Source organism: Aquarana catesbeiana, linkage group LG12, assembly GCF_042186555.1.
Source record: "Aquarana catesbeiana isolate 2022-GZ linkage group LG12, ASM4218655v1, whole genome shotgun sequence".
NCBI lineage: Eukaryota > Metazoa > Chordata > Amphibia > Anura > Ranidae > Aquarana > Aquarana catesbeiana.
In genome coordinates this window covers 65,167,596-65,193,967 of record NC_133335.1, presented here as the reverse complement: position 1 = coordinate 65,193,967, position 26,372 = coordinate 65,167,596, and the positions used below count along the sequence as shown (strand labels likewise).

The 26,372-nt window shown below is 42.8% G+C and overlaps 1 protein-coding gene across 3 annotated transcripts in view; it reads right to left on the bottom strand.

The window, feature by feature from the left end:
• The window catches only part of KRT222 (keratin 222), a 104,149-nt gene that overhangs the window by 8,020 nt on the left and 69,757 nt on the right, over positions 1-26,372 (bottom strand). For all 3 annotated transcript variants that reach the window (XM_073607964.1, XM_073607962.1, XM_073607963.1), the window contains exons 5-8: positions 19,996-20,166; positions 10,416-10,547; positions 3,080-3,300; positions 2,187-2,257 (exon numbers count right to left, since the gene is read on the bottom strand). In XM_073607964.1, the coding sequence (XP_073464065.1) occupies positions 2,187-2,257; positions 3,080-3,300; positions 10,416-10,547; positions 19,996-20,166 (595 nt within the window). The remainder of the gene's footprint in view (positions 1-2,186; positions 2,258-3,079; positions 3,301-10,415; positions 10,548-19,995; positions 20,167-26,372) is intronic.

Sequence of the window (26,372 nt, the reverse complement as noted above, 5' to 3'; positions counted from 1 at the left end):
GCACAGCTATTTGTCCAGCAAAACTATTGGTGGTGCATTCATTCTCTGTGAATGGGGCACAATAGAAGGTACTCCTATTCCCTCTACAGGTCAAATGTTATCCCTTTATAAAAATAGAGTGGCTCAGGAAAATACCACATGATGGCCACCAGAGAGAGCAGAAGACCATAGGAATGAAGTATTTATTTACTCCAGTTTTCAACTCCATCTGGTGGTCATAATGCAATATTTTCTCAAACCACTCTATTTTTTTATTTTTTTGTATATATGAATAACACTCAACCCATAGAAGCAATAGCTTGAGAACATTCACTTATACCCCACAGATCAAATGTGCTAGCCATTTCGCTGGACCAATAGTGATGCAAATTTTATTTTATAAATACACCCCTAGGTTTCTGTTATGGATGCTCTTAGAAGGAAGGGGAGTGAGTCTAATGCTCCTTATAACTAGAAGTTTTGGTGTGTCTTTTTGCTCCTGGCAGACAAATTGACTGGTGGGGGGGGTGAACTGGACATGAATAATCTAAGACAAAACCTTATGAGCGGGGTAAAATGTGGCTTGAGAGGGGCTGAGGCTGCTTTACATCTGAACTTAGTACGCAAGCTGTCAGGAGTGTGGCGTCTTTGGATTACACATTAGTATAGCGGGCCTGGATGAGCACTACAGATACTGGCACCTAAATGTAGTGGATCACTGGAGTAGATTGATGGGCGCTTGGAGCAGCACTCTAAGCTATTAAAGGGGGTCACATGCTTCTAACCCTGCTGCATTCTTTTCATAACTAAAAAAAAGTTAATACAAAAAGCAAATATATTCAAAACGATTAAACATTTAATTTACTGCAAAAAATGTTTATTGTGGATAGAGTGGGGAAGGCTAAACCTGTTTTTTACTGCTCTCTGGGGCTTGGTTAGAGAGAATTACCCTCACTTCCCGTCTTGCTACCAATGGTTGCAACAGACAGAAAATAAATAAAGATCTGTAACCGGGGTCAGATTTTTTTACTCTACTGAAGAAAAGCATTTTTATTTCTGTGTTGCTGTTGGAGAGTTCCCCTCATTTCCTGACTTGTAAAATGTTGTTAGCAGGACAGGATAGTGAGGGCTGATCTCCCTAACGGAGCCATAGATACACTATATTGTCAAAAGTATTGGCACACCAATACACACACATGAACTTTAATGGCATTCCAGTCTTCGTCCGTAGGGTTCAATATTGAGTTGGCCCACCTTTGTAGCTATAACCGCTTCAACTCTTCTGGGAAGGCTGTCCACAAGATTTAGGCGTGTGTCTATGGCAATGTTAGGTCATTCTTCCAGAAGCACATTTGTGAGGTCAGGCACTGATGTGGGACGAGAAGGCCTTGCACTTTCTGCTCTAATTCCTCCCAAAGGTGTTCTATTGGGTTGCAGTCTGGACTTTGTGCAGGGCAGTCAAGTTCCTTCACACCAAACTTGCTCATCCACACTATATTGCCAAAAGTATTGGGCCACCCCTCCAAATCATTTGGTGGAGGGGGGATTATTGTGTGGGGTTCTTTTTCAGGGGTTGGGCTTGTCCCCTTAGTTCCAGTGAAAGGAACTCTTAAGGCGTCAGCATACCAAGACATTTTGGACAATTTCATGCTCCCAACTTTGTGGGATCAGTTTGGGGGTGGCCCCTTCCTGTTCCTGTTCCAACATGACTGTGCACAAAGTAAGGTCCATAAAGACATGGATGAGCGAGTTTGGGATGAAGGAACTTGACTGGCCTGCACCTCAACCCAATATAACACTTTCGGGATGAATTAGAGGGGAGACTGCGAGCCAGGCCTTCTCGTCCAACATCAACGCCTGACCTCTCACAAATGCGCTTCTGGAAGAATGGTCAAACATTCCCGTAGACACACTCCTAAACCTTGTGGACAGCCTTTTCAGAAGAGTTGAAGGTGTTATAGTTGCAAAGGATGGATCAACTCAATCTTGAACCCTACGGACTAAGACTGGGATGCCATCAAAATTCAAGTGAGTGTAAAGGCAGGCGTCCCAATACTTTGACAATTCAGTGTAGCAGTAAAAACCTAGTAAGGGTTCTTAACCTTCCTCACTCTATCCAAAACTGAGAAAAAAGCTTTGGTTGGATATATACATTAAACATCTAATATAATTTGAGATGCTAAAAAAGAATTATACTATAATCTCACCTGAAGGTAAGTTAAAACTTATTTTGCTTGTAGATGATTTGGGTTCCTGGATTTGTTTAGTACCATATAACCTATAGAATAAATCAACTGACAATTACACATGTTCATAACTTGAGTGACACCCATCATCATTCAACCCACTTCCTATAAGCCCGGGACATCATGGACACACAGCCTGGGGGTACAATATTAGCAAAGTCTTCTTATGCATTTAGTACAATCTCAAAGATCACCCTCCTTGTCTCATTTTTGAAAAAGGTTTTTGTTGTAATCGCTGTGAAACTGGTATTTTTCATCCAGTTTTCTAATCGTGTTTATGAGGCTTAACAGAAAGTGAGGGGAAATACAAAATTTTAGAATTGCCAGAACTAAGGGTAAGGGGAAATCTTCCACCTGGGATACCTTTTCCAGAGACAGCTAAGATTAGAGTTCCACTCACTTTCTTCTAACTTCCTTTTGTGTCTCTGGGGCAGGAAGTGGAGCGAAATGTCCTCAAAGGTACAAGAAAAATAAACTTGCAGGAGTTTTAACCCTTCCATACTGTATCCAAAACTCTGGATTACCAGCCCAACATATTATATTTGGACTGGACCATGGTCAAATACCCTCCAGGCCATTGCTCCTATCTATGCAGCCTTTGCATGTGGATCATGACTGGTGTCTCTGGAATTGTTTTTGGGATCCCAGAGCAGTAGCACCAGCTGCAAGAAAGCACAACTGGGTTAGACAACTCTACCAAACTAGTGTCATGGAGTACCCCACTACTTATCTTTTGCTCTCCATTTTATACATACGCTTTTCTGTTGCGCAAGCATGTACTTTGTCGGATCCAGGACTATTCCCTATTGCTGTAATTCCCTGATAACTGATGGATTACAGTTTATTTGACCTACCTAATCTCTTCCCTTTCCAGCAAGCTTCGGTATGCAGAGATTTCTTTCTCCAGCTTCATGTTGGTGTTGAGAAGCAGCTGGTGTTTTTGTATCTGAGTCCTAACCCCAGCTCTGACCTCCTGTAGCTCTTGTTCTAAGTCTACAATGATGGCTGACAATGCTTCGAGTTGCTTCTGATGGTGCTGTTCTGTGGAATGTAGCCTGAATTTCAGACTTCTCTCCTTTAAAACAACAATAGTAAATTCAGTGTTAGCTTTTTAGACAGTAAAAGTATAGGTATGGACTTCACTCCTTACGGGGTTTGACCTTGGTGGCAGAGGGCTGCTTGGAGTGACACTAGAGGATGGTTTCTCATAGACCACAGTAAAAGCATGATGATCACCAGCTCTCTGATGAAATTATTATACACTTTTACGTATTAGTGCAAAGTAGCATGTGTCATCTGTAACCCAACATTTTGGGGTCTTTTCCTCAAGGCCATATAGTGACCACCCTCACACTCATCAATATGTCATCTTGAGGAAGGGTCCCTGTGTGGCCCTGAAACTTGCTGATGACGCCTCATCCTTCACACATAAGCCAGATTTTAACAAGCAATGGAACACTTGGAACCAGTGACAACCCAGTATTGAGAGATTAACAGATTAACTAAAACAACTGCATGCTATAAACTGTATGTCTTCTACCACATAGACCTTCCACCATATTGGAAAATCTCTGCAGCCACATTTTCCCATTTCCTTGAAGATAACAAGGCAATGATTTCAATACATGTCTAAAAAATATATTTGTGAGTTTGAGTTTTAATACAGCAAATTCAAGTGGGCCACAGGTAGATGTCATAAAAATTACAAGTGACGCCACCCATTTTGATAATTGCTGTACTTTATCACTCCTCCCAAGCTTCAGGGATGAGAAAGAGGGACAACTTTTGACACAAAGTATGTATGCAAAGGGTAAAACCCCAGTCCTGTGGACCACTACTTTTCTTTTATACTCCCTTTTAAAATTAATAGAGGCAACCATTAAGTCTAGAGGTAGAGCAATAAGCTGTATTAATTACCGTATTTCTTGCTTCAGCAAGCTTTCACAACTCTGAGTCACCGGCCTCCCAAAGCCTCTCACATGGTGATGTCATCAAGTACAATGCAGGATAAATAGCCCTACACTGTACTTAAGAACAGCAAGGGCCTGCCTACAACCCGAAGCGTTATGGAGAATAGGTGAGCCCCCGAAGTCTGCCAGAGTGAGGAATAAGGGTGCAATGGTATTTCTTTGTAACTCTTATGCCCCGTACACACGGTCGGATTTTCAGACGGAAAATGTTCGATGGGAGCCTGTTGTCGGAAATTCCGACCGTGTGTAGGCTCCATCTGACATTTTCCATCTGAATTTCCGTCACACAAAATTTGAGATCTGGATCTCAAATTTTCCAACAACAAAATCCGTTGTAAATTCTGATTGTGTGTGTACACAATTCCGACGCACAAAGTTCCATGCATGCTCAGAATCAAGTAGAAGAGCCGCACTGGCTATTGAACTTAATTTTTCGCAACTCATCGTACGTGTTGTACGTCACCGCGTTCTTAACGTTCGGAATTTCCAACAAGATTTGTGTGACCGTGTGTATGCAAGACAAGTTTGAGCCAACATCCGTCTGAAAAAATCCATGGATTTTGTTGTTAGAATGTCCGATCGTGTGTACGGGGCATTAGGGTTCAGCTTTCAATAGTATATCTTTGTATGGACATCTCTACAACAAATTAAAAACAGGAACAACTGAAGAGAGAGGAGTGGTGGAAGGTTTTGGTTCCAAAAGAGGGACAGTTGGGAGGCAGGACATTTCTGACCTACTTGGAAGCGATTAAGATATAATAGGTAATCTCCCCATGACAAGGCCAATTTGTTTCTTCAACTATGGAACAGGGGATCAGATCAAGGTACCATGTGTAGACTGGCTTCAGCATCGGTCAAACATTACAGTGAATAGAAGTTCTTGGTAACTTGTAAAGGAAAAAAACACTATATGATCAAGAGATTGTGGACAACTGACCATCACACCTACACACCCTTGTTGAACATTACATTCCAAAACCTCATATATTAAACCAAGCACATAGCTAGACAATTGTTCACTTCCAGCATTTTGGCAATAGTTTGAAGAAGCCCCTTTGAATTCCAGCAATGACATGTGCCCCTGTGCAAAAAGCCAGCTCCATAAAAACCATGGTTTGATGAGCTTGATGTGGTGTAACTTGAGTGGCCTGCACAGAACCCTGACCACGTCCCTATTGAAAATCCTTCAGATAAATTAGAACACCAATTTCAAGGCAGGTATCTGGCTCCACAAAAGCTCTTTGGGCTGAATGACCCAAAAGAGTGGATGTTGTTATGTCTTCAAGAGGAAAGGGAAGGGGGGGAGGGGGGTATTCATAGTAATGACTGGTTTTGAAATGTCTAACAAGCTCATACTATTTTGGTGAGATGGTTAGATTTCTACAAACTTTTGTCCATATGCATGGATTGTCCATTCATGGCAAGTACATACACAAGTACATACACAAACAAACAGCTTACGTTGTTGCAAAAACAGTAAAATACATTGAAGAAATGCAGAATGTCGAGTCGTACTGAAAATGGTCTCCATGGTGAAAATGCAATGTAGATTTACAATCTAAATGCTGAATTAATGACAATCGCACTTTTGGGATCTCAACCACTTTGAGAGGCAAAATGAGCCTGAATAAAGATGCTCTCCACACTTGTGTCTTGTAAGTGAGCATAGATAATTTTTTTCCCCAGGTTCGGCCATCTCAAATTATTAGTTTATCTAGCTGACATCCCAAGGTTTGAAAAAATATCCCAACTATAGCCTTCCTGAAGTAATTCTTTACTTGGAGTCAAACTAAATATTTTTTTAACACTATAAAGTCGAAAACTCAAGTAATGAAAATATAGAATAGGTACTAAAGACATTAACTCAAGCCTGGGGTAAGGAAAAAATGTTCTTGCCAATAGCAACCAATTAGATCTTTTTTTTTCTATTGTCTGTAAAAAAAAAACTTATGGAGTGTAGGGATCAGTTGTATGTAATGTGCAGAGTGCAGTGATCAGGAGTATGTAATGTACAGAGTGTAGGGGTCAGGTGTATGCAATGTGCAGATTGCAGTGGTCATGAGTATGTAACATACAGAATGTAGGGTTCAGATGTATGTAACATACATAGTGCAGGGTTTAGGGGGTTTTGGGGGGTGTTGAACCCCTTATCCCCATGCCAGTATTTACATCCCAGTGTAATTACTATGGTACATACTACTGCTAGAAAAGTGCTATTGGAAACAGCATTTGGTCAGCTTTTCAAATGTACAGACCACTAAACAAGAGAAGGGAGAGATGGCTTCATATTACTTGAAATACAAAGAGTCTTGTGACTACGCTTATCCCCTTAGTCCTTATAGTTCTATGGCTAAATTTAGCCAGAAATGTTCAAAGGTGAAAAAATTCACCACAGTTAGTAAAATTAGTACATTATAAAGCTTGCTGCTACCCCGTCTATCCCTACAGCCTTAGGCAATGCCTTATGGAAATAAAGCCCAGGTGACATGATTACATTCATGCCAAATACAGTTGTGCTCATAAGTTTACATACCCTGGCAAAATTTATGATTTCTTGGCCATTTTTCAGAGAATATGAATGATAACACAAAAACATTTCTTTCATTCATGGTTAGTGTTTGGCTGAAGCCATTTATTATCAATCAACTGTTTTTACTCTTTTTAAATCATAATGACAACAGAAACTACCCAAATTACCCTGATCAAAAGTTTACATACCCTGGTGATTTTGGCCTGATAACATACACACAAGTTGACACAAAGGAAATTGAATGGCTATTAAAGGTAACTATCCTCACCTGTGATCTGTTTGCTTGTAATTAGTGTGTGTGTATAAAAAGTCAATGAGTTTCTGGACTCCTGACAGACCTTTGCATCTTTCATCCAGTGCTGCAATGACGTTTCTGGATTCTGAGTCATGGGGAAAGCAAAAGAATTGTCAAAGGATCTGCGGGAAAAGGTAGTTGAACTGTATAAAACAGGAAAGGGATATAAAAAGATATCCAAGGAATTGGGAATGCCAATCCAGCAGTGTTCAAACTCTAATCAAGAAGTGGAAAATGAGGGGTTCTGTTGAAACCAAACCACGGTCAGGTAGACCAACTAAAATTTCAGCCACAACTGCCAAGAAAATTGTTCGGGATGCAAAGAAAAACTCACAAATAACTTCAGGTGAAATACAGGACTCTCTGAAAACATGTGGCGTGGCTGTTTCAAGATGCACAATAAGGAGGCACTTGAAGAAAGATGGGCTGCATGGTCAAGTCACCAGAAGAAAGCCATTACTATGCAAATGCCGCAAAGCATCCCACTTACAGTACACCAAACAGCACAGAGACAAGCCTCAAACCTTCTGGCACAAAGTCATTTGAAGTGATGAGACCAAAATTGAGCTTTTTGGCCGCAACCATAAACACTACATTTGGGGATGAGTCAACAAGACCTATGATGAAAGGTACACCATTCCTACTGTGAAACACTGAGGTGGATCGCTGATGTTTTGGGATGTGTGAGCTACAAAGGCACAGGAAATGTAGTCAAAATTGATGGCAAGATGAATGCAGTATGTTATCAAAAAATACTGGAGGAACATTTGCATTCATCAGCCAGGAAGCTGCACATGGGACTCACTTGGACATTCCAACATGACAATGATCCAAAACACAAGGCCAAGTCGACCTGTCATTGGCTACAGCAGAATAAAGTGAAGGTTCTGGAGTGGCCATCTCAGTCTCCTGACCTCAATATCATTGAGCCACTTTGGGGAGATCTCAAACGTGCAGTTCATGCAAGACAGCCCAAGAATTTACAGGAACTGGAGGCTTTTTACAAAGAGGAATGGGCAGCTTTACCATCTGAGAAGATAAAGAGCCTCATCCACAAATATTACAAAAGACTTCAAGCTGTCATTGATGTTAAAGGGGGCAATACATGGTATGAAGAACTGGGGTATGTAAAGTTTTGGTCAGGGTCATTTGGGTAGTTTCAGTTGTGAATATGATTTAAAAAGAGTAAACACAGTTGATTGATAGTAAATGGCTTCAGCCAAACACTAACCATGAGTGAAAGAAAAGTGTTATCATTTATATTCTCTGAAAAATTGCCAAGAAATCAATTCTGCCAGGGTATGTAAACTTATGAGCACAACTGTAAGTGTGCCCGAGGGCAGTGGGATCATCAAAGGTGGAAAAAAATGCTGCAAATTTACAGTATGTGCCTATTAGCCTAAATCGTGCTTCAAACTCACAAGGCAAAGTCTGGGTCTTGCATTCTTCAGCTTTTTCCATTTTGTCATTTGTTAAAATGTGATAAGTCTACAGTTTTTTAAGTAGAATTCACATAGACAATGCATAGCTTAAATTACTTTGACATGATCAAACATAGCTGACAACAGATGGTCTCTGCCTTGACGTTTTTGACTGAGCTTATTAAATGACTGCTTAGTGGAAAATCACAGATCCTTCAATCTCTGATCATCTTTAAACGCTGGAATTATTTTCAATACCTGTAAGAACTTCCAATGCTGGTAATTTAGTTAGAACAAATTTTAAAGGTTCAGTCTGCCTAAAATGTCTTGGTAGAGTCTGCTGGCATCCTGCATTCTAGAAGTGCAAGTATATTCCTTTACTTTGGCCATATTTAAAGCGGAACTTCACTCAAAAGGGGAAGCTGTGCTCTTTTTTCTTAATGACCATCAGTGTAAGGGGGTCTTCTCCCAATGGCTAGCAATGTAAAAGGGTTCTTCTCCACTAGTCACCAATCTACAGGGGCCTTTCTCAATTAACCATCAATGTAAGGGAAGTCTTCACTGACAACTAATGTAAGACGACTCTTCACTGAACACCAATCTACGGGGGGTCTTCTAAATTAACCTCTAATGTAAGGGAAGTTTTCACTGACAGCTAATGTAAGATGACTCTTCATTGACCACCAATTTACAGGAACCCTTCTGAACTAGCCATCAATGTAAGGAAGCTCTTCACTGACCACCAATGTAAGGGGACTCTTTACTGATCACCAATTTACAGGAACCCTTCTCAACAAGCCACCACTGTAAGGGAACTCTTCACTTATCACCAGTCTGCAGGAGCCCTTTTCAACTGTGTAAGGGGTAGAGCTGGATAAAATGAGAATCACCATTTTTTTGCTTAGAATAAAGATCACGATTCTCGTGGCGTAACATCATCTTTCACATTATACGAAAAAAATTGGGATAACTTTACTGTTTTGTTTTTTTTAATTCATTAAAGTGTATTTTTTCCAAAAAAATTGCATTTGAAAGACCGTTGTGCAAATTCTGTGTGACATAAAATATTGCAATGGCCGCCATTTTATTGTCTAAGGTCCCTGCTAAAAAAATATATATTATGTTTGGGGGTTTTAAGTAATTTTCTATCAAAAATACTGATTTTAACTTGTAAGCAACAAGTGTCAAATAGGTCTTTAAGTGGTTAAACTGACCTCATTTACAGATCAAAGTTCTTCCCTTTGATCTCTAAAAGAACTAAAAGATACTTTGTATCTCTTCTCTATCTCTCAGCGCTGAGGAATGTTGATAAACATTTGTCGGCTTTTTTTTTTTTGACGTCTCGGCTCTGCACTGTTTACATAGAATCGCGGAAGTGGCTGATTAGGATTGGGAGGGTTGATTCGAGATAGCTATATTTTTGTAACGATTAATCATGCAGCTCTAGTAAGGGGATACTTTTCTGTTGCCTAATAATGTAAGGGGGCATTTCTCAACTGACCACTAGGAAAAAAATACACTTTTCACTCTCGGTTTCTTTTCTGACATTATTACTGTTACTTTTATTTCATTGTTACTACTGAAAAAAAATGTTATATAGAGTAGTTGACAAGTACACCACATTCAATTTTTTTCACCAGCTTACTGTTCATGCTAATGCACCCTGAGCAAATATAGTATATATAGGTTCCTCCATGTTTAAAAAGTTGAGAAAGACTAATATAGCTACTAGGTTACTGCACCATTTAAGTGCTGCTCTCTAGTGGACAAACTAATGTAAGTGGCCATAACGGGGAGGGGCATGGCTTATCCTAGAGGAGGGGTTATATGTGGCACTGGTAGGGAGGGATTCAAATGCTTTCTCAGGCAACTAACAGATACAATTAAAAAGAAAGAAAAATATAAAGAATCCAAAGCCCACAATTCTTCCTGTGTCACTATTATATATGTATATGTCATCATTTCGAGATTTACCATGGCTTGGAGAGACTCAATCTCAGCTTGAAGGGTTTTATATTGTTTCCTGGCTTCATTCAGATTGGCTCTTGCGGCCCTCAATTCTTCTTCATCCTTCTGCATCTTCTGCCTGGCCTCCTCCTCTTCCAGCTAGAGAGAAATCAAATGACAGGTTCATAATGTAAATCATCTTACTGTACAATAGGTCAAGTAATAATACTGTATGTGACAGGCGGAATTGGACAGTGACTGATGACAGGTAAATTCTTACTCTCAGAGATCAGACAACGTTTGAAGTTTGCCAAGGTTTATCAGTTTACAGAAATGCCATGATAAACATTCAAAACAGTATTTTCTATTTCCCAGGTCAGAAATCAGGGCCTTTTTTTTCAGAGAGCAAGGTGAAAATTTTGTTCAGGGTGATAATTGAACTGTATGACATAAAGTGACCTATCAGAAGCAGGGCCAAAAATATGTGAAAGGGCCCCAAAACAAATAATTAAAGGCAACTCCTCTAGTGTTACACAACTGTAAATAATTTCATTGTAATCATATATGGTTTTCAAGCTATATTTTACTCAAATGTATTTGCCAATTGCTATTGCTACCTGCATACATTCTTATCCAGCTAGACAGTTATGGACCACTATTCTGGGCCTCACCCCAGTCTGCTGTGGCTATAGTTACACCCTTGATCAAAAGCTTCCAGGTGGTATGAATGTTGGCAATTAGCTGGACAACCACCAGTCCATACACCTGATTTACCAGTACCTATCAGGGTAAACAGAACAAAGCAAAATACATTGTTGATTTTTCATAATCAGGTAGTGCCCTTGGGACTGTGATGTTCTGTTAGACTAGAACAAGTATAAAAGACCTTGAAAAGATCTTCAAAGAGTACTGAAATGTCTATAACTACAAAGATCAGAATTGTCCAGCCTATAGTATTTTCTTTTACTTTATATGGATGTCAAAGCTGGATAATAAAGAAGCAGGAAAAGTATTGATGTCTTGATGTGCTGATTTTGACTACGAATATATTGTGGACAGCTAGGAAAACATGGATCCTATGCTCCTTTAGATCCTAAATACATCAATACTTTTCCTCTAATGGATCCTTAACAAATCCAAACCAACCTTTTACTAGAAGATCACCCAATGACTGAACTGAAGCGGTCTTATTTTGAACTTATTATCAGAACTTGCCCACCAGAAAAGACAGTCATACTTGGGAATGTTAAAGGTAAAAGAAGAGGACTACCAGCAGAAAGGTGACTGGGTGCGTTCACAGAGAGTATGCCACTGTGAAGACTTAAGACCCAAATAGTAGACAGATCGTTCTAGGGGAACATTATGTACGTATCAGTGCAGAGCTCTCAGAGGAACTCCCTACAGCAAAATGACCCTTTTTTTGTTTCTGTTACAAAACTTTGGAAATAAGTAAGTTTTCTCCTTCACTGATGGGCACTGATGGGGCTGCACTGATAGGCACTGATAAGGCAGCACTCATGGGCACCGATGAGGTGGCACCAATGAGGTGGCACTGATGGGCACTAATATGCGGCACCGATGGGGCACTGATAGGTGGCACTGATATGCAGCACTGATGGGTACACATAGGTGGCACTGATGGGCACTGAAAGGCGGCACGGATGGGCACTGATAGGCGACACGGATGGGCACTGAGGTGGCACAGATGGGCACTGATAGGCAGCACAGATGGGCACTGATAGGTGGCATGGATGGGCACTGATAGGTGGCACTGATGTACAGTAATTGATGTTACGGATGGATGCCATTCAGTGCCAAACAATAATGCCTGCCAATCAGTGATGCCCATTGTGGGCACTGATTGGCATCCATTGTGGGCACTGATTGCATTCCTAGTGGTCTAGGGTGGCATACCGGATGGTGACATCCCTGGTGGTCCTAGTGGCATCCCTGGTGCTCCAGTGTGGGCATCAGGGCCGGACTTACCATTGGGCTTGACTGGGCTCAAGCCCATGGGCCCCACCCAATAGGGGGCCTCGCCCGCTTACGTTTTAAATATCTTCAGCTAAATCGGATGAAACAGCGGTGACTCACACTGGTGCTCACTTGGCTGCAGCGCTGCTCTGCCTGAGTCTCTCTCTCTGTCTCATCAGCCGATCAGCATCGCAGAGAGAGAGACTCTAATGTGTAATTATGCAGGACAGACCAGGAGGAGCCTGGAGGTGGGTGGAGCTGCGCCGTTGGCTTGGCAACCCTGCACTCGTTGCTAGTGCCTGGGCCGCCTGGCGTCTAGCAACGAGTGACGTCATTGAGTCAGTTACGTCGGACTCGGAGTCTCAGACTTGGAGCCGATGTGACCGCGACAGGAGCTGCCTGGAGCGGAGGAGCCTGCCTAAGTGTAGTATCTGTCTTTCCCGGGCTGCCTTACAAGATATTTGTTTGTTTTTCAATATGTTTTCCAGGTAAATAAGGGTTTTATTCCCATTCTGACCAAGACATTTGTGCATTGCAATAAACACATGATCACTTTGAACTTTTTTAATCATTATTTATTTATTGGGAAAAAAGTTTTTCAAGCTTTAATCAGTGGTCATATAAATAGATTATTACATTTTTTTAACATGTAACACTGTCTACGGTACCAGTCAACATTTTGTTCTATTTAAAGTTATGTATAGAAGGTATGGCCCGAAAGTGACTCAAGCCCAGGTGCCCCCACCACCCTAAGTCCTGCCCTGGTGGGCATCCTGGGGGGGGGGGCTGTGCTGATAATCAATCAGCACAGACTCCCCTTGTGAGAGGAGCAGCCGATTGGCTCTCCTCTACTCGCGTCTGACAGATGTGAGTGAGGAAAAGCCGATCAACGGCTCTTCCTGTTTACACTGTGATCAGCCGTGATTGGACTCTTTACCGAGATCGGTGTAGCGGTGTGTCAGACTGACTGCCGCACCACCGATCGCCGCAATGCGCTCCCCCACAGGCGCGCGGCGGCTGTTATCCTGCTGAACGTCATATGACGTCCGGTCTGGATATTGAAACCATTTTGCCGCCGTCATTTTGCTATATGGCGGGCGGCAAGTGGTTAAAATTATAAATCTGACCATACACTAGTACAATTTTGAATGTTTGTAGGAACATTTGTAAAAAATCTGTACAAAACGTCATACTACAGCTGATCACTGAATGTTATTATAAAGAACTTCAAAATTTGGTTTGCTTTTGACATTTGATTTTGGAACGAATGGACCACATAAGCAAATTTCAGTCTTGCTGCTTCTAATTTTCTTGTCACTGCGGTTTAAGATAAGTTAAGTTAAGATAAGTTAACAATTATAAAACTGAATGAACGTTCTTAAAGGAGAAATATGGTCAAACCTCTTTTGGTCATACTGGAGTCACAGGAGTGCACTTAGTTCTCCACTCCTTTGACACAGATTCAGCCAACGAGCTAAAGTCCGCTGTCGTCTGATGTCACAGAGCAGATCTAGGCTCTACAGGGATCCCGACAATAATATCACGATCCCCCCAGATGCTTGACTGGCACCTGGCTCAACTCCTCCCACCCCCTCCATAGTCTGGCACTCCAGTGAGTGCTGGAGGGGCAGAGCAGAGAGTGGTGACTGACAGTCACTGCTCTCTGCTCAGAGCGGATTCAAGAACTGAACTTAGTGATCAGCAATCTTTGATCGCTTAGTTTTCGGTGTAGAGCCGGTGGGGAACAGCTGCAGTTGACAATTGCTCGGTCATGAGACATTGTACCCAAACAAAATTGACATCCTTTTTTTTCCCCACAAATAGAGCTTTCTTTTGGTGGTATTTGATCACCTCTGCAGTTTGAATTTTTTTGCGCTATAAACAAAAAAAGAGCGACAGTTTTGAAAAAAAAAACAATATTTTTTACTTTTTGCTGTAATAAATATCCCCAAAAATAAAAATAAACACATTTCTTCATCAGTTTAGGCCGATATATATTGTTTTACATATTTTGGTAAAAAAAAATTGCAATAGGTGTATATTGATTGATTTGCGCAAAAGTTATCGTGTTTACAAACTATGGGATAGATTTAGGGACTTTTATTTATTATTTATTGTTTTTACTAGTAATGGCGGTGATCTGCGATTTTTAGCGGGACTGCAACATTGCGGTGGACAAATCTGACCCCAAATGACACTTTTTGGGGATCAGTGACATTATTACATTGATCAGTGCTATAAAAATGCACTGATCAATGTAAAAATGTCACTGGCAGGGAAAGGGTTAACACTAGGGGGCGATCAAGGGGTTAACTGTGTTCCCTTGGTGTGTTCTAACTGTAGAGGGTGATGGGCTGCCTGGGACATGACAGAGATCACTGTTCCTGTTGACTGGGAATGGTAGATGTCTGTCATGTCATCTGTCAGAATGGGGATCGCTTGTTTACAAAGGCAGATCCACATTCTGCCTCTGTACTAGACGATTGCAGGACATCGAGTCTGCCCGACCCGCGGGCACGCTCCTGCAGTGTACAGCGGGCGCAAGAGAGCGTCGCCGGTAGCGCGCTCCCGCCTGCAATTGCACCTGCACGACACACAATGACGGAGATCCGCCCAGGAGAGCCAACCTGCCACAGTACAACTGCGGCGGCTGATCTTAAAGTGGTTAAAATAATCACATTTTGTTGCTTTGCAGCCTGAAATGAAGACAGACACAGGGGTTGATTTACCAAAACTGGAGAGTGCAAAATCTGGTGCATCTGTACATGGTAGTGATTCAGCTTCTAATTTCAGATTGTTCAATTAAGCTTTAACAATAAAACCTGGAAGCTGATTTGTTTTTATGCAGAGCTGCACCAGATCTTGCACTAAATCAACCCCACAGTTTTTGTTTTATCCAGCTGTATTTACTAGTGCAACTTAGAACATCCAAGTGAAAGATATAACACCAACATGTCAGAAAAAGAATTTCAATTTTAGTCTCATCTGACCATAACACCTTTTCCATGTGGCGTCAGAATCTTCAAGGTGCGTTTAACCTCTTCCCGCTCACCGGCCGTCAAATGACGGCTGGGCGGCGCGGCTCTCGTTCTGGGTGGACGTCATATGACGGCCCTCCAGAACGACTGCTCTCGCGTGCCCATGAGGCGCACATCGCGGCAATCGGTGGTGTGGTGTGTCAGTCTGACACACTGCTACACCGATCTCAGTAACGTGCCTCTGATGGAGGCTCTTTACCATGTGATCAGCCGTGTCCAATCATGGCTGATCACGATGTAAACAGGAAGAGCCGTTGATCGCCTTTTCCTCACTCAAGAGTAGAGGAAAGCCGATCGGCTGCTCTCCTGACAGGGGGGGTCTGTGTGCTGATTGTTTATCAGCGCAGCCCCCCTCGGATGCCCACCCAGGACCACCAGGATGCCGCCAGGACCACCAGGGATTGCCACCACACTGGACCACCGGGTATGCCACCCTAGACCACCAGGGAAATGCCAATCAGTGCCCAGGCAACTGCCAATCAGTGCCCATCCCCAATGCCTGCCAGTGGCATCAGTGATGCCTATCAATGCCATCTATCAGTGCTGCATATCAGTGCCTAGCAGTGCTGCCTATCAGTGCCATCCATAAGTACCCTTCAGTGCCCATCAGTGTCGCCTATCAGTGCCCACCAGTGCCACCCATGAGTGCCCATCAGTGCCACCTATCAATGCCCATCAGTGCTGCATATCAGTGCCACCTATCAGTGCCCATCATCAGTGCCTTATTGGTGCCACCTCATCTCTGCCGCCTTATCAGTGCCCGTCAGTGAGGGAGAAAACTTACTTATTTACAAAATTTTATAAAAGAAACAAAAGAAAAACTTTTTTTTTTTAATCTAGGTCTTTTTTTATTTGTTTAGCAAAAAAGAAAGCATGGAGATGGTAATATCCTGTTATGGGGGTGTTTTTCTGCAGCAGGGACTGAAGCATTTGTCAGGATAGAAGGAAAAATGGATGGGGCAAAATACCATCAAATTCTTAAAGGAAAATCTGCTGCCCTCTGCCAGAAAGACGGGAAGAAGGTTTACCTTCCAACATGACAATGACCCAAAGAACACAGCAAAAATGACCACACAGTGGTTAAAGGAGAAAAAGGTGAATGTTCTTGCATGGCCTAGTCAGAGCCCAGACTTAAACCCCATTGAAAATCTGTGGAATGACTTGAAGACTGCAGTCCACAAATGGTCACCATCAAATTTAAATGAACTTGAGCAATTCTGCAAAGAAGAGTGGGCAAATATAGCAAAGTTTAGATGTGCAAAGTTAGTAGAGACATATCCCAACAGACTAAAGGCTGGAATTAAAGCAAAATGCGGTCCAACAAAATACTGACAAAAAGGGGGGTGATCCTTTTTCCAACTCAGCGATTCTGTTTTTGATTCTGTTCCTCTGTAAGATTTGAGTATCCCTTTTTTACATGTATTTGTATAGTATCAGCAATTTACACATTTTCCATATTGTGCATTCAGAACAGTCCCCCCGCTTGAGGAGCTTACAATCTAAGGTCCCTGTCTCACATGCACAATAGGGCAAATTATCTTATCAGCGTGTCTTTGGATGCAAGAGGAAACAGGAGGTACCCAGAGCGAGCCCACGGAAGCTCCATGCAGGTATTGTCCTAATTGGAATTCAAACCAAGGATCCTAGTGCTGCAGCCTGCAAGACAGGTGTGCTAGTCGCTAAGCCACCTTTGTGAGATCAATCACATGCTCCATAATATAAAATAAACAAAAATCAATCAACCGTGACTCTGAAGGGTTACCGTGAAGAAGACACCTTCATTTTTACATTTTACAGGTCCCAGTGTTCTCTGCATGTAACAAAACAAAGGCCACCTTGGTAAGCAAGGACAGCCTGGTCATAGATACTGTCCCAGGCCCACATCCCCATTAACCTTGACAAAAACAAAATAATATAAAACAAATAAAAATAAGACATTAAAATAATTGATTTAATTAAACTAATTTATTTAGTAAAACAAGTAAATAAATCATCTAATTTTCAAATATGCCAATTCTAGCAGCATGAGATATAATATTCCAAGGTCATATATTCTCAAGGCTCAACTTATTAAATATAAAAAAAAATTATAATATAGTTATATGAGCGATTACAAGTTCTTAAAGCAAACCTGCTATTAAAATAGAAAGCCACACCATCCACACCCGGCTGTGTTCCAGACACCCTCCAGTGCCTAGTGCTAACCTCAGTCCTTGGTGTCCCCCTGGCTTAAAATATTGGTCCTTTCAATCACGGTGGAACACACAACACTCATAATCTTTTGTACATCAGAACTCAGCCTGCAAGACAGTAGGGCATCACTTGCAGCCATGAAGCCCTGGCCCTCTGGTTGCCAACCACTAATCTGGAGCATGCATATGGCAAGGGCTGTTGTTAGAAATGATGAGGCCTACCTGACAGGGCCTCTCTTCTTTTTTTACATTTTTAACAGCCTTGTTGGGGGCCTTTGATGAAATATCGGGGGTCTAAACAGACCCTGATGTGTCACATTTAAGACAGAGCAAGGTACTAAGGTTCCCCAGTCCCTTTCCTGAGACCTCAGCTGCACTGGACAGTGAATGAATGGGAAGTGCTCCGAGGCTTCCTGATCATTCACAAACGGAAGCATAGTAAATACAATTTACTATCCTTCAGTGATGAATGGACAGAGTGAGTGATCAGTACCAATCCCTCACTGTGTTTATTCAAGAAAGGAAGGGGCTGGTAAAATCAACATATTTACCCCCGCTCTTCATCCTGAAACATTCTCCTGTGTGCCCTCAGCAGCTGCTGGTGGTAGAGGAGAGGAGGGAAGCTAGCAATGTTGCAGGGGACAGGACACACAGGGAGGGGGGTAGGGATGCAGATACCAATCCCCCTGCAGTGCAGCCAGAGGAAAAAAAAAGAGGAGAAGCCAGCAGAGCTGCAGGGGGAGCCACAAGTGTTGGCAATACGGCACTACAATCGGGGTGCTCAGGCCCCCCCTTTTGGACTGATGGGACCTGGAATGCTTTATCAGTAGCCCTGCATACGGTACCTCTCCTCTTGCATGAGGGCGCTGCTCCTGGGGCTCTCATTGTCCTGGCCCTGCTTGCAGCTAATCAGTCTCTGCTAATGGGCTGATAGGAGGGAAGAGCAGAATGTCGGTGGAATGACCCAATCAACGTTCTGCTGTTCATTCATTGTCCAATCAGAAAAGTGTGGAATGTGTTTGTGACCAAGCTGTGCTGCTTCTGCAGTGGAAATCAAGGATTAGGCTATGCTCTTGACCAAGGGTGCCATAGCACTAAACTGTCTAAAAGAGGATTACAGATCCTTGTGCAGGTAAAACTGTTCCGGTACTTTTACTGGCCATCACAATGGTTAAGGAAGGCCATACATAATGCAATTTTCTTTGCTTCAACCACGGGTTGAAGGAAAGTAAATTGCTTGATTCCCCCATCAACACAGTCAGTGGTGATGGGGCAATCCCTCCCACAGTGCTAGTGTGTTCTGCTGGCGGGGAGCCTTCCCGCCGGCAGAATATAAAGATCACTTCTGGCGGCTATAGCCACCAGCCGTAATTGGGTGAAAAAAACAAACGACAGGCTGATTGTACTGACGTTGATTGATGGATCAACTTCAGTACAACCGGCCTGCCAATACACATAGAAATTTGGCCCATTCTCACTGAACTGGCTAGTTTTTGATCTATCTATGTCCGGCTTTGTGTAGCAGCACTACAGTCTTTGGTTGGAAATCTAAGTAGTATAGTACCTACAGTACATGGAGTTTGCATGTTCTCCCCTGTGCTTGTGTGGGTATCAAACGAGTACACCAATTTCCTACTGCACTAAAAACTTGATAAAGAGTCTAAACCTTCCTCCACTTAAAAAAAAATGGCTACCCATGTTGTTATAGATAAAATAAATGTATATACTGTAGAAGGTGTATGTAAAAATAAAAAAAGTTAAAATTAACAGCAGTTCCTTTTAAAGGAACTCTTTGCTAAGAAGACTTAAAAAGGTGGCTGCTAACTTATCTATCCATCTGCAAAATGCTAGTTGCCTGGCTGTCCTGCTGTCCTGCTTCAGTTGCTCTATGCTTCAGGCCAGAGACTTAAAAAGAACTGAAACAAAAGACAGCCAGGCATCTAGTGTTTTCAGAAGGATCAGAACCAGCAACGCAAGTGTCCTTTACAAGAGCCAATGGATATGAATGAAATATGTATTGGGGCAACTATAGTACATTCAAGCTGAAATAGATACATTATCAAACGGCTATGCAAGCCAATTCAGAATAGATTATATTGTAAATGTCATTCATTTTTAAAAATTAGTCTTAGGCCTCTGCTTAATCTCCATCAGTGTAGGAATATGAAAGTGGGACATTAATAAGGTTATATGGGTGATAATGCTATTGATCATAAATGTTGCAAAGCATGCTGGGTGCATCCTGCTGTGTAAGCATCACACACATCCATCTATACATTATAGTTCCAGTTTATCTGCAATGCTAGCAGTGCTCCCTCCCCAGCATTCCTGCACTGAAAGAGCAAACTGCCTGCAATGACTCTGCATCCCTGTCCTGGAAGGTGCCCGGCTATGGACACTTACCTGGCTCCTGGCTGACAGCTCACAGGGGATGTGACTGCTGGCAATGAGAGCCTCATAGTGGCTTCTGATCTCATTGAGGAGCTGGGATAGTTCCATCCTGCTCCCATCCTCCTCCTTGGCAAAATGAATATCAGCGATGGGATGAATTAACTGCTGCATAGCCTGGACTGCCTGCAGAGAGGGAATGGGGGGGGGGGGATAGAAGGAAAGAAGAAAGATGGAAAAGATAGAGGGGGAAACCGGAAGTACGAGAGAATAATAGAGAGAGAATGAAAGGGAAAAAGAATGAACAGGAGGATGGGAGAATGGATGTTACAAAGGGAAGAAGAGAGAGGAAAAGAAGGGAAGACAGTGAAGGAGGGATTAGGAAGATAATATTAGGGATGAAAATAAGGGAAGGAAGGAAGGAAGGAAGGAAGGAAGGAAGGAAGGAAGGAAGGAAGGAAGGAAGGAAGGAAGGAAGGAAGGAAGGAAGGAAAATGGAACAGGAGAAAGGAAGGAGGGAGTAAGGGAGGGGTGGAAGAAAGGAACAGAAGAGAGGGAGAGAGGAAAGGAAAATGTAGAAAGGAAATTGAAGGGATGAAAATAAGGGGAAGGAGGGGAAGTAAGGAGGGGAAAGAAAGAATGAAAGGAAGGATGGAAGGAAGGAAGGAAGGAAGGAAGGAAGGAAGGAAGGAAGGAAGGAAGGAAGGAAGGAAGGAAGGAAGGAAAGAAAGGGAATGAGTAAAGGAGGGAAAGAAGGGAGGGAATAGAGGAAAGGAAAGAGTAGAAAGGAATAATTAGGGATAATATAATAGGTAGGGGGAAGGAAAAAAGAAAGGGAGAAAGAGAAGAAGGAAGTACAAGAGGAAAAGAAGGAAGGAATGGAAGAGACAAAGGAAAGAGCATAACAGGTTTATTAGGAATGACAAGAAGGAAGGATGGAAAAAAGATAAAAGGAAGGGAAAGAAGGAAGGGAAGAAAGGGAAAGAGGGAAGGAGGGGGAAAAGAGAGAGAGTAGGAAAAGAAAATGAAGGAAGGAAAGAAAGATGGGAGGGAGGGAAGAAAGGGAAAGGAGGAGGGAAAGGTGGGAGGAAGGAAAGCAAAAGAAAGGAGGAAGAAGAGTAAGAAAGGGATGAAAGGAAAGAAGGGAGGAAGGAAGGAAAGGAGTAAACACATTATTAATAATGTATGCTTTTATCAGACATTATAACAATTTCATTGAATACCCGCACAGCTGTTTTGTATTTGTAATGGACAATGGCTCCATGTCAATGCATTCACCAAGTTCCAGAAGGACAATTCTAATTAATTTACGTCCATTTGTCACCACTTACCAGTTGTCATAAGTTATATAAATATGTGTTTCTTGCCTTTTACAACTTTAGCAACCCTTATAAAACAAGTTGACCAATATGATTAAATTGCCCTTAGTTAACATAGTAACATTCATAGATATGTAAAGTCCTCATATCCTGACAGATTATTTCACCTTTTAATTATATACTGTATACATGTTCTACAAAGCACAGCTTATTGTTTTTCATTTTTAGAAATTTCAGGTCCCTGAATAAGCTTAAAACAGTGGTAAACCCAAATGCAAACATTTATTATATTGCAATGTACCCATTCTTAGATGTGGTAGCTGCAATCATTTTCTATTTTAGGCTTTCTTTCCCAGATTTCCATCTGGTGATTTGGCCAGTAAGTCTGTTGTTTTTTAGCTTCTTTAACAGACCAAGCTATCCAGCAAAAGTGATAGTTAGAAGGTTTAGACAAACCATTTACTGTTGACATTGCTTACAATGGTCAGCTTTTGTTCAGTTATGCAATACCAAAAGAAAAAAAAAAAAAAAAAACAATTGCTCAATCTGTTTAAGCTGTTGAGCTGAAGAGCTACACCCTACTGGTAATAACTGTTTATTTCCCTAAAAGTACAGAGGCTGCCCGCCACAGCAAGCACCAGTCCATTCACACCAGCTCCAGTAACACAGTCTAGGGCAGTGATGGTGAACCTTGGCACCCCAGATGTTTTGGAACTACATTTCCCATGATACTCCTGCACTCTGCAGTGTAGTTGAGCATCATGGGAAATGTAGTTCCAAAACATCTGGTGTGCCAAGGTTCACCATCACTGGTCTAGGGGATGTCTTTTAAAGATTTATTGCTCGAAGAAGGGAGAGGGGTTAGGACATGGTATACCATAAACGAATAACACATAGCAGTTAGAGGACAATCTTCTCCTTAAGTAATAGCATTTAAAGAGTTCCACCCTAAAAATGGAACTTCCGCTCATTTGTCTCTTCCCCCCCTCCGGTACCTGTCTTTGAGAGGTATCCTGTCTCCACTTCCAGGATTCCGGCCGTGGTGAATTACGCCAGCAGCTTGGCTCCCTCCTACTCCCTTGTCCTTTCCCCGCCACCGGGCCAGTAGGAGAGAGGAGTGGAGCCATGTGTATGAGCAGTAGGGTTCCTGGCGTGAAGCTGTGAGGCTACACTGCCAGATTCCCTTACCCGCAATGGCGGCAGCAGCCCCTGACAGCTGATGGAAACATCAGCCGCGGTGCCAACATCGCTGGACTCCAGGACAGGTAAGTGTCCTATTATTAAAAGTCAGCAGCTGCAGTATATGTAGCCGCTGGACCAGTGGCGGCTGGTGCTCAAAAGTTTTTTTTGTGGGGGGGGGGGGGGCGTAAACAAATTGAAAAATCCTGAAAAAAAACCCCATCAATTGCAGCCTCACTGTATGATCAATCGCAGCCACTGTGCCCATCAATTGCCACCACTGTGCCCATCAAACACAGCCACTGTGCCCATCAATTGCCGCCACGGTGCCCCATCAAATGCTCCCACTGTGCCCCATCAAACGCAGCCACTGTGCTATATTAAATGCTACCAGTGTGCCCCCCGCCGGCCCACCGTCTGCACTTACCCTGTCTAGGTGGGATAGCTCCTCGATGCTCCTTGACGTCTTCTCCCGTCCTCTCTTCCCATCCTCTGCTATGATTGGACGCCTGATAGGCGTCCAATCACAGCGCCTGTCGTTTCAGCCAATCAGGTGACGGGGAACAGATCCGAGCACCTGATTGGCGGACAGGCGGTTTAGTGTTAGGAAAGAGAATATTCATTCTCTTTTCTAACACAGCTGAGTGACTTGCGAGCACCCAGCATGACGTTCACAGGTCACCTTTCTTGACGCCTATTAGAGCCTATGGCTCTTATCGGGTGCTTAAAAAAAACCCTGCCGCTGTAATTCAGGCCCCCGAAAAGGGTCCAGGCGCCTGAATAGGGGTGGCAGCGGCAGCCATAGATAGATTAATGCAATGCATGAATCCATCTATTGATGCTAGAGGGAATGGCAGGAGAAAGGGGGCGGCGCCCATGCGCCCTAATGGACGCACCACCACTGTGCTGGACTATTAATTTTTGCAGGGGTGGGTGGACCTCCGCTTTAAGCAGTCTAATGCCCCGTACACAGGGTCAGATTTTCCGATGGAAAATGTCCGATCGGAGCGTGTTGTCGGAAATTCCGACCGTGTGTGGGCTCCGTCGGACATTTTCCATTGGATTTTCCGACACACAAAGTTGGAGAGCAGGAGATAAAATTTTCCGACAACAAAATCTGTTGTCGGAATTTCCGATCGTGTGTACACAAATCCGACGGACAAAGTGCCACGCATGCTCAGAATAAATAAAGAGATGAAAGCTATTGGCCACTGCCCCGTTTATAGTCCCGACGTACGTGTTTTACATCACCGCGTTTAAAACGATCGGATTTTCCGACAACTTTGTGTGACCGTGTGTGTGCAAGACAAGTTTGAGCCAACATCCGTCGGAAAAAATCCTAGGATTTTGTTGTCGGAATGTCCGAACAAAGTCCGACCGTGTGTACGGGGCATAAGGCCTCACAGCTGGGGACCATGAGGCAAGTTTCTAAGCAGTCTAAGACCTCACAGCTGAAGACTGTAAGGCATCTGTTTACCTGTGCACAACTACTGGTAACCAATACGCTTTCCAGAACACTGCACAATCACGGATCAATTTAGGGTCTTTACTTACAAGTTCCCAGGACAGCTGTGACCTTCCAGCTTCCTCCGGACACAAGCAAGTCACTGAGACCGTCTTTCTCCAGACCATATCCCTTGTGGTGAGGTCCATCAATCAGCTTCTATGAAGATACATCCAGGCCCACAGCCCTAACCCCACAGAGGTCTGTAGAACACCTCCATAGTCCATGGGCTGCCTGAGGACAGCAGTCCCTTAAGCTCCGGAACCCTGCTGGGGAGAAGGAACCCAGCTCACCAGTGCCTCAGACTATTTATCACCCTTCCAGATCCCTTCTGGACACCCCTCTCCAGTGATTGTCTGGAACCTGATAAATATTCAGGCTGGTTGTTTTGAATCTCCCGCTCCAAGCTCTGGAAGCTTTCTCCAGAGGCAGGGCAAAGCAATCAAACTTCCAGCCTGTGAAACCCTGAGCAGACCAGGACAAACAATCACTGCTCTCTTGATTACAGAAGGAGCCAAAAACTAAATTTATTTAGCATCCTACGCTAGAGGGGTGTTTCAAGTGTTATCTAGGCTTTGATTTAATATTTAATCACTTGCCGACCAGCCGCCGCCAATATATGGCGGCAAGGTGGCTCTATTGCGCTGTACGTTTACGAGATATAGCGGGCGCGCATGGCGCCAAAGCCGATGCGTATGTCTGGCAGCCGCGATGTCCGCTGGCCACCCGCGATCGCTCCACAGAGAGGCAGAATGGGGATCTGTCAATGTGAAGAAACAGATCCCCATTCTGTCCGGGGAGTACAATGTGATCGTCTGTTCCTAGTGATCAGGAATAGCGATCTCTCTCTACTCCCAATCACTCCACTCCCCCACAGTTAGAAACACCTCCCTAGGACACACTTAACCCCTTGATCGCCCCCTAGTGTTAACCCCTTCCCTGCCAGTGTCATTTATACAGTAATCAGCGCATTTATATAGCACTGATTGCTGTATAAATGTTGCTGGTCCCAAAAAAGTGTCAAAAGTGTCCGATCCGTCTGCCACAATGTCGCAGTTCTGATAAAAATCGCTGATCACCGCCATTACTAGTAAAAAAAAAATAATAATGAAAATGCGATAAATCTATTCCCTATTTTGTAGACGCTATAACATTTACGCAAACCAATCAATATACGCTTATTGGGATTTATTTTACCAAAAATATGTAGTAGAATGCATATTGGCCTAAACTGATGAAGAAATTCGTTTTTTTTACATTTTTTTTTTTTTGGATATGTATTATAGCAAAAAGTAAAAAATGTTGTTTTTTTTTCAAAATTGTCAGTCTTTTTTGTTTATAGCACAAAAAATAAAAACCGTAGAGGTGATCAAATACCACCAAAAGAAAGCTCTATCTGCGGGGAAAAAAGACATATATTTTGTTTGGGTACAGCGCCGCACGACCGCGCAATTGTAAGTTAAAGCGACACAGTGCCGTATTGCAAAAAATGGCCTGGTCATTAAGGGGGTAAATCCTTCTGGGGCTGAAGTAGTTAAACACTTGCTGACCGTATAACTTTGATATACGACGGCAAAGTGGCGCAGCTTTGCTGGATCATGTACCTAGTACATGATCCGACACTTCTGTCGGGTGCGAGCGCATGTGTGTCGCCGGCAGCTTGCTTCTGCTGTGACCACAAAGAGCAGGAACCCAGCGGTACCCGCCGATTGTTCAGTACATGTACTATGTAAACAAGGCAGATCGCAGTTCTGCCAGTAGCAAAGGCATTGATCCTGTGTTCCTGCAAAGCAGGGACACGGATCTATGCCTTCCCTTAGTAAAAGCATCTCCCACACTGTACACAAGCACTGTCTAGGAACACATTTAACTCTTTGATCGCCCCTTCCCAGTCATTGTCATTAGTACAGTGACAGTGCATATTTTTAGCACTGATCACTGTATTAGTGTCAATAGTCCCCAAAAAGTGTCAAAAGTGTCAGTTAGTGCCCAATTTGTCTGCCACAATATTGCAGTCTCGCTGTATACGCCATTACTAGTAACATAAATAAATATATAAAAATATCTCATAGTTTATAGATACTATAACTTCTGCGCAAACCAATTAATATATGCTTATTGGGATTTATTTTACCAAAAATATGTAGCAGAATAATAGAATAATATTGGGCTAAATTGATGAACAAATTATTTTTTTCCCCTTTTTTTTGGATGTGTCTTATAGAAGAAAGTAAAAAATGTTTTTTTCAAAATTGTCGGTCTTTTTTTGTGTATAGCGCAAAAAATAAAGACCGCAAAGGTGATCAAATACCACCAAAGAAAGCTCTGTTTGTCGAAAAAAAGGACATACATTTTATTTGGGTACAGTGTAGCATGACCGCGCAATTGGT